This window comes from Anolis carolinensis, chromosome 4 (assembly GCF_035594765.1).
Source record: "Anolis carolinensis isolate JA03-04 chromosome 4, rAnoCar3.1.pri, whole genome shotgun sequence".
Classification (NCBI taxonomy): domain Eukaryota; kingdom Metazoa; phylum Chordata; class Lepidosauria; order Squamata; family Dactyloidae; genus Anolis; species Anolis carolinensis.
This window is the reverse complement of record NC_085844.1, coordinates 14,633,201-14,652,112: the sequence shown is the minus strand read 5'-3', so window position 1 is coordinate 14,652,112 and position 18,912 is coordinate 14,633,201. Positions and strand designations below refer to the sequence as shown.

At 39.5% G+C, this 18,912-nt stretch overlaps 1 protein-coding gene across 3 annotated transcripts in view; it reads right to left on the bottom strand.

Moving 5' to 3' along the window:
• asap1 (ArfGAP with SH3 domain, ankyrin repeat and PH domain 1) overlaps positions 1 to 18,912 on the bottom strand; it is a 168,192-nt gene that overhangs the window by 113,202 nt on the left and 36,078 nt on the right. For 2 of the 3 annotated variants that reach the window (XM_062980026.1, XM_008108201.3), the window contains exon 3: positions 4,386 to 4,515. In XM_062980026.1, the coding sequence (XP_062836096.1) occupies positions 4,386 to 4,515 (130 nt within the window). Of the gene's footprint in view, positions 1 to 4,385; positions 4,516 to 6,881; positions 7,102 to 18,912 lie in introns of those variants that run through there. The other variant, XM_062980025.1, reaches the window with a different exon arrangement.

Sequence of the window (18,912 nt, the reverse complement as noted above, 5' to 3'; positions counted from 1 at the left end):
TACAAGAGCTCTTCAAGCTCTCTTGGCCTCCAATATTTCTCTTCTGAAAAAAATGTCGGTACTGCATTAACAGGCCCCCTAAACACTTGTCGTGTCAGAAAACTTTTATCTGCTGTGCTGGGTACAAATATCTACTTCAACCTTTTTGTTAAATGCAATCTTCAAAAGGCCATTCCATGGATTCCCTTTCCTACTGCAAAGTGAGATGTAGGATAACACTACATTAAGTTATGAGGAAGTTTAAAAGCTAGATCATCAGTTTGGTTTGCTATCTGGAAAAAGAAGAGGAAACTATAATCAATAAAGTAATTGAATTCCATTGCCTCCTTCATGAATTCATTCCATTAGTTATGACATGAAAATGAAACTCACATATCTAATGTCTAATTGGCAGGGATGAAGTAATATGAAAAAAATATTTATTTTTGTCAACATCTTATTGAGAAACAGAATGCTGATTCAATGACAAAATTAAAAATATAATTAAGGTTGTTTTTAAGAAGGGGAAGAATGAGTAAAGTCCGTCTGCTGAAGAGAACAATTTCTGAACTTTCATATGTATTTTTGATAACTACTTACTTCTCTAAATGATTTGTCTTAGATATTCCAATATCTAAATACAAACTAAAGATAATATTTAGAAGTCTAGATTATTTCAAGAGATGTCTCCTTCTCTGTTAGAAATGTAACCAAAATAATGTCTGTGTAGTTAAAATGCTCTTACTATAATTTCCAATTGAAATGGACATAAAATTAAAAGGAAAATACCTGGTTTTTTATTTTGCTTTATTTTATGCAAGGCCTAGCAGCAATATCTTTGTGGAGTAATCTTCTAACTCATATTGGCCAATTAATGGCTGTCATTCTTTAGATAAAACCAGAACATATGACTTCAGTGTTGCAGAGGTCCTTGCAAACATATTCCCCACACATGATGCCAGCTTTCTTATCCACTGACCTACTGCAGAAAGACTAGTACAAAGGATTATAAAATGGTGCTGACATACATATGTCTTGGTTATTTCTGCTAATTCTAAAAATGGGTTGTCACCACATTTTATGTTGTGTTAAAATATGGTTCCACCACTGTTGTAACAACATTGTAACTACTATAACTGTGGCGTACCAGGCAGTTGGCCCAGATACATGTATCCCTTCAGTGGATATGGTTTCTTAGTACTGAAGCAGTGCCAGTTCCTTATACAGTAGAGTCTCACTAATCCAAGCCTCGCTCATCCAAGCCTCTGGATAATCCAAGCCATTTTTGTAGTCAATGTTTTCAATATATCATGATGTTTTGGTGCTAAATTCGTAAATACAGTAATTACAGCATAACATTACTGCGTATTGAACTACTTTTTCTGTCAAATTTGTTGTATAACATGAAGTTTTGGTGTTTAATTTGTAAAATCATAACCTATTTTGATGTTTAATAGGCTTTTCCTTAATCCCTCCTTATTATCCAAGATATTCGCTTATCCAAGCTTTTGCCGGCCCGTTTAGCTTGGATAAGTGAGACTCTACTGTACCATCTTTTCTTGGCAGCAGAGTTTACCGTTGAACTCAACCAGCTATTCATCCATAATTCAATCAGTCCCTAGTGCGTATCATGTTTGAAGTAGCTGAAAGAACACAGTCCACATATCAATTAGCTTGGGAGTTTATGAAGTCTCTTTGGACTCATTGTTGCTTGGTCCAGAGCATCCCTGAGACTTCATTTTGGTTTCTACAAACCAGAATGTTATCCTTGCTACATGACAGTGCCCCCACCCACCAAGCAGGAGGTCAATGATGTCAAGGGACTGCCATACTTCAACACTGGTAACATTCTTGTTTCATGCTCTAAAATATCCATTCTTCCATGAATTGAGTAATAAAGAATTATTTCTGTTAGGTGCAGTTCAAAAACATTTGTTTGTCTCCTTTGGTCCATGGATGCTCCCAAAACATATCACTGCATGTTTTACAGTGATTTTTTAATAAACATTGGCAACAGGTCGTTCCGCTACAGTGCCTCCTGACTTCAATTTGATTTTATCTAAGGAGGAGCAAGAGAACACATTGAAGTCATGAGACACTGTAGTGAAAGGGCCTATTACCAATGTTTATAAACAATTCACTGCATAACATCAAGAGCCATATTTTAGGAGCATACATGGACCAAAGAAGGAGGCCAACAAAGAAATATATTTGAACTGTGCATAAAAGAAACTTGCACTTGCTGCCCTCCCATTTCTGAGCAAGAGAAGGCAATTTTTCTCATCCAAACAGCCATTAGTTTACCTAGTCCTTCAACCAAATTTTTGTCCCAATATGATACTCCAAGTAGAACAAGATAGCAGAATGGAATTTATTTGTCAGGATAACATTTATCCTAGCTGTGGTAGAGGGTTATATTTTTAAAAAACCAAATACAGAAGAGCTTGAAACTTGAGGATATTAGAAAATGTCAAAATGATATCATAAAATGCCTGTTTTGATCTAGTTCCATGAGAATTGTGTCACAAACATGGTTCTGGGTAATAACTTGTCCCAACTGGTAGGAAGAGGGTTGGAAGAAAATATTTTTGTAACACATTCTGACACAGTTCAGTGGGCTAATCATTCTGCTCAAAGCAATGGCTTTGAAAAACTAAGGCTGGGCACAGGTTCACTAGGAGGTGTGTGCGATTAATACAAATATTTACAGAAAAAATCAATAGTCCATATCACTTGCTGCAAACTTTTGTTTTACCAAAATATTACATTTTCAGAAATTCCACCACTAACATTTCAGCATTGCATAAATTTAATAACAACAAGAACAACAACAACTTTATTTTTGTATCCTGCCTCTATCTCCCCGAAGGGACTCGGGGTGGCTCACATGGGGACAAGCCTGATCGACACAGTTAAAAATATAGCACAGTAAAACTGATAAAACAACATAATGGGACAAAATAAAACAACATACAACATAACACAGTATAAACCCCATCGAACAAACCACCAATGTCAAAAGAGTGGCAACATGTGTTTTGTTGAGATTATTTCGATTGCCTAGAAAAGATATAAATAACCACATTCATACCACTTTCTTGCAGGTCCTAGTTAATCCTTCTAATTTACATGTTGTACACAGACTGAATTCTCTGTCCCTTTCTTGCTTGGATATAAATGCCAGAAGGAGAACTTCAGGTTATCACTTGCATATCAGGCTTAAAGCAAAACATTTAACTTCTTTTAGCTAAACAGCTGCCAACCCTTTAATGAAGAAAACTTGCAGGACCGTTTGATGTGACGACAGCCAGTTTTAGATCTAAAACTGGGTACTACCATGCCAGATAGTACACACCTTCCCGATTTCCTTCCTGATTTCCACTTACAGTAGCAAACCACAAGCTTGAATTAATGCTACTCCTGAAAAAACAAAATGTTCACGTACCATTCATCTTATCATCCACTGTTATTCTTTAATTACACAGTACTTCTACAGTTATTAATATGTAAGGCTGTACATAATCCGATCATTTTATGTTCCACAAAGCATGAGCAGTACAATTTCATTCTGCCACATCAGCAACACCAAGACCAAAAAAATATACTATGCCTGCAGTAATGTGCCCAAAGCCTCTGAAAAATAAAAATAAATGTGTGCACTATCAACAGGAGACTATAAAACACATAGCAACATAAGTGGCAGCATTTAAGAAACCATGCAAACAGAACATAATAGAAAAACTTGGTTCATTTTAATCTTACTGTGATTCTTTCTAGAAACTTGTTTTCCATTTATGACAAACACATCTCTAAGCAGCACAGTTTCTCACAAATCCATTAAATTTCACACACATACTGCAAATATTCAAATTTTACATATCTATGAATTCCCATTAAAACTGCAAGTGATATCTAGTAACTAACCTTCAAAATGAAAAAGGAACTAGGCTAAGAGGATCAGTGATACCATAAAGAAGTCAATGTCACTGCATCAATTTCCATCATCTTCAACACTGTTTTCCAACCTCTCATCTACCTCTTTATAACTTTCCAACAGAAACATATTTTCTCCTAGTTTGTCCTTAACATTTATTATTTACTACATTACTTGTGATAAACACATAAGACTCCATTCTACACATCTATTTGTTTTGTATAATCATCTCAACAATTTAATCCTGTTTCTACCAATATTGCTAGCATTATAAATAAAACATGAAATAGAAAATATACCAACACATTTATCACCAAAACCCTTGAAATTCAGAGATATCAAAAGAGGTGTGACTGTATGGCTGCAATCAAATAATATACATTCCATAGATATTATGAAAGCAGGAAACACTGAAAATGTTAGTTCATTGCCCCAACACACAAATAAGACAGAGATAAGAATGTTTATTTACCTCTTCTAGAAGTGTGACTGTATTCCGGCAGTTCTGTAGTCGGGTGGTAAAACTGGAAGTAGTGGGGGAGTTGTAATCCTCTGTGGTCTCAGCAATAAACTCCGACACAGTGATCTGGTCCGGCATGATCCTGCCCAGCAGAGACGGATGATGACAGCAAAGGCGAAAAAGACAAGGAGAGAAGGAACATTAAGCATAAGGAAGGGCATCTAAAAGCTTAAGCTGAAGGAGTGGCAGTAGGATTTTTCTTTCCAGCATGCCCTGGCATCCAATTAGGAGCAGAGGAAAATGGAGATGCCCTTCAGAATACAGTCTGCTCCATCACAGGGTGAAAGTGGGGAGATGTCATCCCTGCAGGGCTGTCGCTGAACCCACCAACACTGAATCCTCTGTGCTTCTTTCACAGGAAGAAATATACCAGGACTGGGTGTTGCTCCACTTCAGTGAACAAGATTATGGAGATTCCTCTCTCCTAAACTGAGACCATGTCCCTCCAGGATGCGCTTCCTAAATTAAGGCAGACATCCTCTTCCTCGCTGAATTCCCATTCTAGACTCAATTCCATATTCATAGTCATCATTTAATAAAACAGGTTATCTAAACTGACTCATTCTTGGATCATTCTTCCCTTGTGGGACCTAATCAGAAGCCTAGATCCCTCCCAGCAACACTGATTCTCTACGAAGGGGGGGGAGGGGGCTCTCAAACTAGCTGCCTCCCCTACTATACCTTGTGACTGCTTCAACAGTCCCTCCAAATGCCCTCGCTTTAAAAATAAGAGGGCGTGCCTTCCAGTCCTTCAGATTATTCTCTATTTCAGCTGCAGAATCCCTACCCACTCTTCCCCACCCCCTTTCTTTTTTTCTTTTAGAAAGCAAAATCTCTGACTAGATCTTTCTTGATCTCCTTAGCAGGGAGGTGGTGTGAAGAACTCGGTCCCTTCGACACATCACACACACAATTTGAATCTTTAGCTGGACTTCCAGGCTCCTTTCTATGGGAAAATTGGGGTTCATGCTCAGATAGATAGATAGATAGATAGATAGATAGATAGATAGAATGTACATGCATACACTCTATCTCTCTTTGAACGTCTAGGTGGACTTCTAGGCTCTTTTCTATGGGGAAACAGGGGTTTGCACCCATGTATACATATTACACACACAAATACACTCCTGGCTGGATTTCCAGGATCCTTTCTATGGGAAAAAGAGGGGGGATTCACACTTAGATATATCTATAAATATTACATGCACTTGCTCTATCACTCTCTTTGAACCTCTGGCTGGACATCCAGGCACCTTTCTATGGGGAAAGGAGCCTATTCTCATTCATATCTATCTATCAATCTATTAAATGCATACACACATACACTATCTCTCTCGTTGAACCTCTGGCTAGACTTCAGGGCTCCTTTCTATAAGGAAACAGGGTTTACACACATACATACACTATCTCTCTTTCTCTTTGAACCTTTCAATGGGGAAAAGGGAGGCTCAACATGCACATGCTCTGTCCCTTCTCTTTGAACCTCTGGCTGGACTTCTAGGTTTCTTTCTATGGGGAAAAGGGAGGTTCATATATATAAAGTTTCTCTTTGAACTTCTGGCTGGACTTCCAGGTTCCTTTCTATGGGGAAAAAGGAAGGGTCACACTCACACACACAGACATATAATATTTATATATCATATATCACATACACTTGCTCTATCTCTCTCTTTGAACCTTTGGCTGGACTTACAGGCTCCTTTCCATGGGGAAAAAGGGAGGTTCACACACACACACACACACACACCTATCTATATAGCTATATGTATCATATATAACATATACATGTACATGCTTTATCTCTCTTTCTCTTTGAACCTCTGGCTGGACTTCCAGGCTCCTCTCTACAGAGAAAGGGAGATTTGCTTTCATTCATATCTATCTATCACACACAAACATACAATCTCTGTCATTGAACCTCTGGCTGGACTTCCTGGCTTCTTTCCATGCGGAAAGAGGTGTGTGTATATATATATATATATATATGCACACATATCAGGCATGGGCAAACTTCGGCCCTCCAGATGTTTTGGACTTAAACTTCCACAGTTCCTAACAGCCAGTAGGCTGTTAGAAATTGTGTGTGTTGAAGTCCAAATCACCTGGAGGGCCGAAGTTTGCCCATGCCTGATATATAGGTATGTGTATATATATCACACACACACTTAGGCACACCATCTTTATGACATTTTTTTGACACACACACAACACTGTCTCTCTCACACATACCCACACGCTTTTCTGACATTTTCCTATACACTCTCTTTCACACACACACACACACACAACCTTTTTGACATTTTCCATCACAGACCCCACAAAGGCCCCTTCCCCTCACAAGCGTGGCCTGAAGGGGACTGCTTTCCCTCCCTCCAACCCACAAACTCCCCGCCAAAAAGACCCTCACGCCCCCCCCCTTTCCCTCCTTCTCTTCAGCCAAGTACTAACTTGCAAAGCGGCCCCCCTCCCTCCTAAAGGACCCCCCCAAAAGCCGGGGTTTGGGGGGGTGTGGAGGGAGAGGAAAAAGGCTCGAAGAGGTGGAGAAAAGCGACAGGAATTCCAGGTCCGAAGCAGCAAGATTATTCCTCCCTCTCGCTCTGCCTCTGACTGACTGAAGCTGGCTCTCTCCCAGTCAGTCAGTCAGTCAGGCACGCGTCCGCGCATGCGCCCTGCAGATGGGGAAGAGCTGGGCCGCGCGCTCCAGGCAGCGAGGAGCCGTTGAGGGCCCGCGCATGCGCACTCCCTGCCTTTCCCTCCCGCTTTACATAAGGAAACGAGAACTCTCTCCTCCCCTCTCTCGCCCCGCCTTCTTTCCAAGGCTCCGCCCACTCCTCTTTCCTCTTTCCCCCGCCCTGTCACGCTGAAAAAAGCCGTGCGCATGCGCGTCGCTAACCCAACTTCCTTGCCTACGTCCTTCACTTCTCTCGCCCCTCCTTTAATATATTATTATGTCTTCTTGTTGGCCTAAGGAAGATACTTCATATCCTCGTTCCGGTTTTTTTTAATGATGTGTAATTATGTGTCACTTAGCCTTCTCTAAGTGCGTCTTCAGTGTTTGGACTTCAACTCCCAGAATCCCTGCTCATTGGCCAGGGAAGCTGAGGCTTCTGGGTGTTGAAGTCCAAAAACCTGGAAGATTCAAGCATGGGAATCAATGATTGCACTGTAATGAATGCAGTTTGGCACTTCTATTATGGGTCTGTATTTTTTAATGATGTGTAATTATGTGTCAGCCTTCTCTAGGTGCATCTCCAGTGTTTGGACTTCAACACCGAGAATCCTTGTTCATTGGCCAAGGAAGCTGAGGCTTCTGGGAGTTGAAGTCCAAAAAAACTGGAGGACTCAAGCATGGGACTCAATGACTGCACTATAATGAATGCAGTTTGGCACCACTTGGAATTGCCATGGCTCAATGCTATAAGATCCTGGGAGTTGTAGTGTGTTGATGCAACAGCACTCTTTGGCAGAGAAGGCAAATATGTGTATTTTATATATAATCATCATGTGTTTTTAGCTATCATAGAATCATAGAATAGTAGAGTTGGAAGAGACCACATGGGCCATCTAGTCCAACCCCCTGCTAAGAAGCAGGAAATCGCATTCAAAGCACCCCCGACAGATGGCCATCCAGCCTCTGCTTAAAAGCCTCCAAGGAAGGAGCCTCCACCACGGCCCCGGGGAGAGAGTTCCACTGTCGAACAGCCCTCACAGTGAGGAAGTTCTTCCTGATGTTCAGGTGGAATCTCCTTTCCTGTAGTTTGAAGCCATTGTTCCGTGTCCTAGTCTGCAGGGCAGCAGAAAACAAGCTTGCTCCCTCTTCCCTATGACTTCCCTTCACGTATTTGTACATGGCTATCATGTCTCCTCTCAGCCTTCTCTTCTGCAGGCTAAACATGCCCAGCTCTTTAAGCCGCTCCTCATAGGGCTTGTTCTCCAGACCCTATGCTATGTTTTTAACCCAAATTAAGACCTGACTATGGAACCAAGTGTTTGGAGAATAGTACAGGTCTATATTGTCAGAGTAATTTGCAGTGCAGCAGCAGTTGGATGGAATCAGTGGAACGCAGAACGAAGTGACACCAAGAGACAATGGTAAAACTATATACAAGTTTTACTGTAAGCAGTAATAAACAAGACAAACAGACTTGCAGACAATGGACGAACACAGGACTTGACACTCACTCCAGGCAGACAGCACTCGACTCAGAACTGAACTGAACGCAATCAGCAATGCACACACACTTGTGTCTGGACACTCCCTGGTTCCAGCCATACATCAAGCACATCACAGCTTCTTAGTAATTAACTCTTTCCAGACTATGTTACACTCTGGATGATGCAATCAGTATGCAATACAAGTAAGACACAAATCTCATTTAAACACTACCAATACACAAATCCCACATTAACATATATGCAGCTATGAAGTGAATGCAATGTGATTGGAACGGCTTCTGGATTATGATTTCGGGTCTATGTGCACTGTTTAAACAGCTTATTTAAAGTATTTATATGCTAGTGTTTTATTATTTTCATGATTTTAATGCTCGTATATTGTAATTTCGTGTGTGTTTATATTAATGTGTCATTGAATTATTGCCAATTTGGAAGCCGCTCTGAGTCTCCTTCGGGGCTGGGATAGAGCATAGTAAAAATACAGTAAGTAACTAAAAATAGGTTTAGAACTTAGGTCTCTAGAATTGCAGTCCCAACACTCAAACCACTGCCTTGCACATACTTCTGCATTTTTTTTCTAATGAAAAGGAGAACAATGCTTTCTACAGAAGAACCACACGAAAATTATTCTGTAAAGCAGATTCATACAGCAGAACAGGTAAAGGAAGAAAGGGAAGGATAAGAGGCACAGGAAGAAGGTATGAACATAAAATGTGGCTGGCATTACAAAGGAATTGATGGATTGGGTATCGCTGATCTGAAATGCTTGGGAGCAGACGTGTTTGGGATTATTCCTTGAGTTCACTATGTTTGCATATATATAGTAAAAGATCTTGGGAATTGAATAATAATAATAATAATAATAATAATAATAATAATAATAATAAAAAAACAACATTTTTTTATCCTGCCCTATCTCTCCATGGGGACTCAGGGTGGTTTACAACATATAGCTGGTGGTGCAATAGGTTAAACCCTTGTGCCGGCTGGATTGCTGACCTGAAGGTTGCTGGTTCAAATCTGCGAGATGGGGTGAGCTCCCATCTGTCAGATCAACCCATTTGGAATGTGGAGCTGGAGAAGATGTCTACAGATACCATGGGTTGCCAAAAAGACAAATAAATGGATTCAAGAGCAGATCAACCTTGAACTGATCCTGGAAGATGACTAAATGGAAACTGTCATGCTTTCAACATATCATGAGGAGACATGACTCACTTTTCCAGTGAAGATAGCTTGGTATGATGAAAGGCAGTAGGAAAAAAGGAAGCCCACACTACAGATGGATTGATTCAAGGAAACTATGGGCCTAAGTTTGCTGGTAATCTCAAGGTCTTTTGAAGGTCTGCCATCCATAGAGTTACCATTTACAACCGGACAGCCAGTAGTAACAGCAAACATAAGGGAGGTGTGGACAAAATGTAGCCCTTGAGATGTTCAACTTCTAGCAACCTTTTCCAGCATCGCCAATGGTGATGTGCACTTTGTCAACACACAATGCCCATTCCTAACACAAAGCATTTTACTTTCTTTGCACACATGCACATGTGCTTGTTTACAGCAATCAGAAGGGACTCTAAAAATATCAAAAAGGAGATGGAGATGGAGCAATGGCAGATCTTTATCCATTTTGAATAAAATTATTTCTTATGCAAAGTAGACTCTCAGTTAAATATGTTACTATGCTTATATATATATATATATATAGTATATAATACAACATAATTTATAATAATATATATTGTATATACATATAATATTGATAATATAGTGTATTATGATTTAATATTGATAATAATACAATTTAATAATATTAATTATATATTATATATTTAATGTAATATTACTAATAATATTGCAATATAATGATATAGTACAATATAGTAATTTAATGCTAGTATCGTACTATGCTAATAATATAATGCATTGTATATGAATGTAATTTGTAAGCCGCTTTGAGTCCCCTTCAAGGTGAGAAGAGCAGGATATAAATGTAATAAATAAATAATATTTATTTATTTATTTATTTATTTATATATTTACAGCATTTATATTCCGCCCTTCTCACCCCGAAGGGGACTCAGGGCAGATTACATTATATACATATAAGGCAAACATTCAATGCCCATATACACATAGAACCGAGACAGAGACAGACGCAGAGGCAATTTAACCTTCTCCTGAGGGGATGTTCGATTCTGGCCACAGAGGGGAGCAGCTGCTTCATCATCCACTGTGATGGCACTTCCTCATTCCAACGTCATAAATTAGTTAAATTTGCCTCCCCACTTTATAAGTGGTACCTTATTTCCTACTTGATAGATGCAACTATCTTTCGAGTTGCTAGGTCAGCAATGAGCAGGGGCTATTTTTTATTTTTTAATTGACGAGTGCTCACCCCGCCACAGGCTGGCCTCGAACTCATGACCTCATGGTCAGAGTGATTTATTGCAGTAGGCTGCTCACCAGCCTGCGCCACAGCAACTGAATCCTTTTAGCAACCATAACATTTGAAGATATACTGCACACTGCATTCACAACACTGTTTTTATAATGCTGTAAAACTATGTTACATTAGGTTGGGTTTGTATTTAATGGTTTTTAATTGCTGTATTTCAATACTAATATTAAAATTTATGGCATGGTATAGTATAGGCTAAAGTCCTATCTTTGATAGTAACTCTCAAGCAATCAGAAACTACATTTATCTGGCATCTACCATACCCCATAGGCCAGTGGTACTCAACCTGTGGGAACCCAGATGTTTTGGCCTTCAACTCCCAGAAATCCTAACAGTTGGTAAACTGGCTGGGATTTCTGGGAGTTGTAGGCCAAAACACCTGGGGACCCACAGGTTGCAAACTACTACCATAAGTGCTGGTTAATGGAGAGTCAATTGCAGAGCTTTCCGAACATTTCATGTTAGCAACACACTTTTTAGACATTTTGCGACACAGTAATTCAGTTTTACTAGCCAACCAGAGGTTAAACCAACCCCTTATAAGAGATACAGACACATATATAAATTGTAATAACTAAATATATGGTGGTACAATATTTTTCCTAAGAAGCTTTCATGAATATATTTAAAAGTACAGTAGAGTCTCACTTATCCAAGCTAAATGGGCCAGCAGAAGCTTGGATAAGCGAATATCTTGGATAATAAGGAGGGATTAAGGAAAAGCCTATTAAACATCAAATTAGGTTATGATTTTACAAATTAAGCACCAAAACATCGTGTTTTACAACAAATTTGACAGAAAAAGCAGTTCAATACACAGTAATGTTATGTTGTAATTACTGTATTTACGAATTTAGCACCAAAATGTCACGATATATTGAAAACATTGACTACAAAAATGGCTTGGATAATCCAGAAACTTGGATAAGCGAGGCTTGGATAAGTGAGACTCTACTGTATATGATTTGTAAGATGATAATTTCTAAGATTGTTGACATTTTTTCATTACACACCTACACACTGCAGCTGACACTAACGTGATGCAACACATGCTTTGGAAAGCTATGGTCTATTGTATTCCTTCTGTTTCCTTCTTTTTATTAAGCTTCCTGATGCCTGTGCATTCCCAAATCTTCAGTGGGAAAACCCCATTTATCCTTGTTTTCCCCTAAAAGAAAGCATTCATGTGTTATTGCATATGCGAATGCATTCCAAAAGGACACAGGACTTTATCCAATTTGATCAGATAATACCAGTATGGAGATAAGAGTAGAGCATCCCACCTATTGTCATGCAAGGCCCCTTAAGAGCATTGAGGAAATGACATTGTTTGCTCTGAATTTTCCCGTGGAAATGAGCAATAGATTGTGCTATTAGGGTCAAAAGAGAATTGTCTTGTATTGTGGACAATTTCATCCCATTTACCTACTTTCATAGAAAGGAGGGAGGGAAGGAATATCAGTCTTGGAGGAGACCAACAACAAACAAGTGGAAAGAACACAGTAGACTATGGTCAAGAGATATCATAAACAGTAAACATTGGTATATGCATTACAAATTCTTTATGTGGGTTGTGGGAGAAAGTGCCAAAAGATTTTTCCCCCCACTTTGTCACATCAGACTTCTTTTTAAAGCAGGCTGACCCACATTTGCTTCACAGATTTGTTTCAATCCCTTATTGCTGGGGGGAGGTGAAGAACGAAGGCAGCTCCCCATCCTCACTAAGCTGAAGAACAAGGATTTAAGAGGGATCTGGGTAAAAGTCAAGCTGAGATAAGCTTTGTCTGCAGCGGTGGCTCTTTAGTGTGAGAAAGGACTGATTTGAAGGTCCTTTGAATGAGATGAAATGCATGCTATCCACATGGGAGAGGAAAACAATCTGAAAATGGGGTTGGGTGCCGTATTAGAAAATAGGCAAGACAAAGACTGGCTCTGCTCTTCCAGAACTGTGTACATGGGAATCCAGAAGGGCAACCATCAGTAGGAAGACTAAGAAAAACCAAGCATTCCTAGCTGTTTTAATGCAGCGACAGCTGGCAACTTCCATGTCAATGTTGTAGTGCCTCCAGCCCACATTTTGACTCAAACTGTGAGGAGCTATCCAGGTTGCTGATCCTGTGATGGGGTAAACTTTAGCACCTTAGATTGCTTCTTTACCACTGAAGCTAAAATGTGAAATAGATTTGCTGCCTCACTGATCTGGAAAGGGCCAGTCACCACTGATTTTACACATTGCTCCTTCAAAGAGGAAGTGAATTGGCAAATAAAAATAAATAAAAGATAAGACGAAACATAAAATTATCATATGTTGATCTATATAAAGCAGTGGGTCCTCAGGTGGGTCACCTATGTGTACCCAGGTGTTTTGGCCTACAACTCCCAGTTTACTAGCTGTTAGGATTTCTGGGAGTTGAAGGCCAAAACATCTGGGGACCCACAGGTTCAGAACTGATATAGAGAAATACAAATCTATAAGGTTTTAAAGGTAAAGGGTAAAGGTTTCCCCTTGACATTAAGTCTAGTCGAGTCCGGCTCTGGTGGTTGGTGCTCTTCTCCATTTCTATGTCAAAGTCCCTAGACACATCCAAGGTCATGTGGCCACCATGACTGCATAGAGTACCATTACCTTTCTGCCGGAGCAGTACCTATTGATTTACTCACATTTGCATGGTATTGAACTGCTAGGTTGGCAGAAGCTGGGGCTAACAGCAGAAGCTCACCCCACTCCCCGGATTCAAACCACTGGCCTTTCTTTCAACAAGTTCAGAAGCTCAGCGGTTTAACCCGCTGCTTTACTATTGTTGAAATAATGGATCTCATCATGGCAGGGAAGACAGAGGACTTTATCACACGAGCCTGTTATTCCATTTATAGTCATTTTAATGTTGATAGTGGATACATACCCCAGCTGAGTATCCACGATATTGCACTTCTCTTCATTAGCACAATTGAACCAATTTGCAAAGTTATAGTCCTGCAATATACCTCTGCACCCCCTTGTAACTCTACCTCCCCACACTATTACTGTTCATTATTTTTAATTAATTAATTTTAATTAATTTTATTTGTATTTTAGTGCAATTGCAAAATTTAAAAACATAAGAGGCAATAGAAATATAAGATACAAAATAAAAAGAGAAAAGCCAGAGGAGGGAGGGAGGATAATCTCATCCTTTTTATTCACTTTAATGATGCTCATTGCTCACCATAATGCTCGTACAGGAGTGGAAGAGACCCATCACACAATGTGGCTGGATAGGCAGCCATGGATGTATTTTACTTTTTCAGAAGGGAGAATAAAAGGGAAGAAGCAAACAGGTAGCAGGATGTACATGGTATCATCTGATAGGAACATCGCCAAGGGCAACTTTCTGGCCGCAATGTGTGGCTTGCCTGCCTTGTGCAATAAAGTCTTAGCAGCTTGAATTCTAGGATGGCCAGTGCAGATGCTAAAAATTGCTGAGCCATTTCAAGGCATTTTCTACTTGTTCTGGTTAGCTTTAAACTGGACTCAAACTGAAAATTCTCTCAAACAAAGAAGAATTTACAGTTAACGGCTGACCTCTATAATATTTCTCAGCTCTGGAGCAAATTAGCATATATGTAATTAAAAGCCTTTCCTCAAATAAGAAAGCTAAAGTTTGAATCCAGGTAACTTCATATTTCATACTGAAATCTGCTTTTGAATATGACTTAAATATGGGTTGAAATCTCATTGCTTTCCTCGGTTTTTAGGCTGATGTACCGTCTTCATTTGGGGTTGCAAGTTAGGGCAGCACTTTAATAAAACGGTAGAGCTCATGTTTTGCTTGGAAAGGGTTATGGGTTCAATCTCCGGTGACTCCAAAGAGAGCTGGGAAAAATTCCTTCCAGAATCCTGGTAGAAGCCACTCTTGCCAGTGTAGACAATACTCAGCTAAATAGACGGTTGCCTTTACTAATGCAAGACAACTTCCTATGAACCCAAAGTTTATGAAGAAAACAACAACATGTGACGATATAGTTCTAAATGTTACTATTTCATCAAGTAAATATTTAAGGATGGCTGAGAATCACTGTTTTGCCAGCCCAGTGTCAGAGAACATGATGTTGCCAGGAGCACAGATGCTTAGCAGATGTGAAAATACAAGTCATTGTGTAACCATCCTGGCTGAAACGGGATGCAAATCGTAAGGCTTAGTGGATTGGGCCCAGATGGGTTTATTAAAATCAGTAGCATATAGTGTTGCAGAAATGCTGAGAACTGCTGTAATCTAGTTCTTAAGGACTGCCTTCTGGTTTAACCTACTTTTGTTCATTGCCAAATGCCACGAGGGGTATTATATAAATGTCATATGCATATATTAGTTGCCACTGTTAAGGAGCACAGAAAAGCATGGCAGAATGCACCAAGTGTCTTTATTCATACCACACATTTCCTACATGAATGCAAAACACACCTTCCAGATGTTGCTGAACTGCACTCCCTAGTATTTCACCTTCACTGGTTACCATTGGTAGGGCATTTGAGAGTTGCAACCCAAGAATATGTGGAGGCCGACCAAATTCCCATCCTTACTTCAATGGCAAACTTAGACGGTGAATGACAACAGACCTGAAGTTAAAATAGCACTACTGAGAAAAGGAAGATCTAGGTTTCCAGAAGTACAAAAATTTCTTAAGGCACCAACTTCCCCATCTAAAATCACAGCCAAAAGAGGACTGAATATGACCAGTAACCCCACTGTAGGAAGAATGCACAGTAGAGTCTCACTTATCCAACATAAACGGGCCAGCAGAATGTTGGATAAGTGAATATGTTGGATAATAAGGCCGGATTAAGGAAAAGCCTATTAAACATCAAATTAGGTTATGATTTTACAAATTAAGCACCAAAACATCATGTTATACAACAAATTTGACCGAAAAAGTAGTTCAATACGCAGTAATGTTATGTAGTAATTACTGTATTTACGAATTTAGCACCAAAATATCACGATGTATTGAAAACTGACTACAAAAATGCGTTGGATAATCCAGAACGTTGGATAAGTGAGTGTTGGATAAGTGAGACTCTACTGTAGTTTGATACAATAACTGCTCAATGTTATGAAGCAATTTTGATTCATCCTCTTCTCATCAAGGACCTTTTTTTTGGCAACAGGAAACCCCCTTTTTGTTAGAAAATAAATTGCTCCTGAGTTCAAAATGACCTGGGAAGCAATGCATTTTTTTAAAAAGCAGCCATGGGAGCCACATGCGGCTCATGGGACACATTTTCCCCATCCTTTACTATGCCATATTCCAACAACAACAACAACAACAACAACAACAATTTAATTTCTTATCCACCTACCCTCATGGCTTGAGGCAGGTTACAAAACAATTAAAATACATAAGCACAACAAAAACATTACAAAAACACATGCTAAAACATGCCTCCATAAAAGTTACACACCAAAACTTATCTCTACAAAATACATACTAAAACATACAAAACAGAGATCAAACAAAGGACACTTAAAATTAATGTTTAAAGACAACCTGGGTAGGCTAGCCAGAAGAGATAGTTATTACTCTTTAAAAATTGAAATGTGGAAACGAAAAAGGCACATTTTACCACATGTGGTGGACATGCAGTAAAGTAAGCAACTATTGACAACAGATCCACTTATATCTAGAAAAGATGCTAAATGCGAACTTTGCATTGACACCACAAATGTATCTTTTGAACATGCTAGATGAAGAATTAGAAAAGAAATTAAGTAAAATTTTATTTTATATGACACGATTAAGGTTAAACCCTTGTGCCAGCTTAACTGCTGACCTGAAGGTTGGGTTGCTGATCTGAAGGTTGTTGGTTTAAATCCGTGAAGTGGGGTGAGCTCCCGTCTGTCAGCTCTAGCTTGTGGGGACATGAGAAAAGGCTACTAACAACACATCTGGGCATCTCCTGGGCAACGTCTCTGTAGACAGCCAGAAATGATTTGCAGTGTGCTCTTAAGTCACTTCTGACATGATAAAAAAATTAGAGAGCAACTAGAGAATTTTGTTAAAGAATGGCAGCCAGTGATCCAACAACTCAACAATAAAGTAAAGTTAAGCTGGCTGTAGAAATACCCACAGAGGATCCTGTAAGGCCACAGGCAAAGAGTAAACTGATATTAACTTAGAATGTCTAATTGTTTTATCTGTCTTATTCAAAGAGTTGCCAGAGAGTCTTAAAATATAGATAATATGTGAGAAAAGTTAACGAATTCTCAAAAGCTTGAAAATATAATAGAAGTTCCAATATTATCACTGTATGCAAGAGACATTTACATTGTATGCTTATTTTAATAAACATAAAAATAAATAAATATGGAATATGGCATATGGGGGTTGTACTTTTATAATGTCCTCAGCCTTATCTGTCAAAAGTGTTAGTGCATTACTAAACTATAACCCTTATGACCCCATAACACTGAGTTAACATGGGGTCAAACTACATTAATTCTACAGTGTTTTGCATGCATCCCCACTTCCACCACCCCAAAATCTGCATGCTACTACTATGGCTAAATAAAGAGTTAAAGTGTGAGAGGTAAGAGCTTTAAGCCACTACAGTATCTTTCGTACTCAAAATAGAAACCAGCATCAGATATGGAAGCCTCCACTTTAATCCTTCATGTAATTGCATTTTCCCTGTATTCTTCTTCCAGGCGCTCTCAAATGGACTTGGCTCCAGTCCCAGCCTTTGATTATACTTGGCAGAAGAATGCAAGGCTTGGGTTGCTTCCCTGTGAGCCTTGCTCTTACTATGGCCCAGCTGGCAACTGGCTTGAGGAGCAGGGACCTGGTGCTGGAGCTGCAACAAGGAGCATTCTTGGGTTGCAACTCCCATTGGCCCCGGTCACCATGGAATGGTCAGAGGTAACAGGAACTGCATTCCAGCAGTATCCATAGATTTGCTTCATTTGAGAAGCCTGCCCATTACAATTTTGCTTTTCTCCTTTCTGTTGATATTCAAGAGAAAAACGTAAAAACATACCATACAATCAGTAGAATTCACTACCACCAGAATGCGACAATAATCACAGACCTAGATTTCTCCAAAACAGGGGCAAGCAATCTGTGGCCCACCAAATGTTTTTGGACTTCAACTCTTATTATCTTAGTCTATAACCAGGATTGGAGATTGTGGGATTTGGAGTCTGTAAGACTCTGCTGTTTTAGGAGCGATGAGTCTCTGCTACCTCCAAGCAGTATCAATTGTGCTATTATTAGGCAGAGTAAAGAATTTGCCTAAAGACCATAGTGTTGAATGTTATGCAATTTGTTAGTTTGATGTATTTTTCATGCCTGTAATACAGATATTCCTGTGGGATTCTTCTCCTCTTGTGCCAAAATAATTCAGTTTGCCTTGAACCTTGGCTATGGAGAAAGAGGCACCATTTATACACAGCTGCATCAGAAGTAGGAAAATGACATGGGCTGAACTTGTCTCCAGACCTAGAAGCAACATAACCTTCAACTGTCCTGATTTGGAAGAAACTGTCCTGTTCTACATTTCCAGCTACTTTTTAAACGTTTCTTTCTTTTCCCTCCCATTTGCCCCTTTTTTGTTTGATTGAGCTCAAAGTGCAAAAGCAGTTTGTACTCAGCTTAGCAGGTGAAAGAGGTGAAAGAGGAGTAATTGTGCCCTTCCGAGTAGGATCGGGCAAAAGCAAACTGTTGCGGTCTGTCGGGGTTTTTCTGTTCTTCCTCGTTAATAACTTCTGCCCTCATGACCACATTCTGATGTTGTTTGGCCATACATGCTCCAATTTTAATATATGAAGTGTTGGAGGATAAGATATAACATGGGATTAGCCAGGGCTCGGG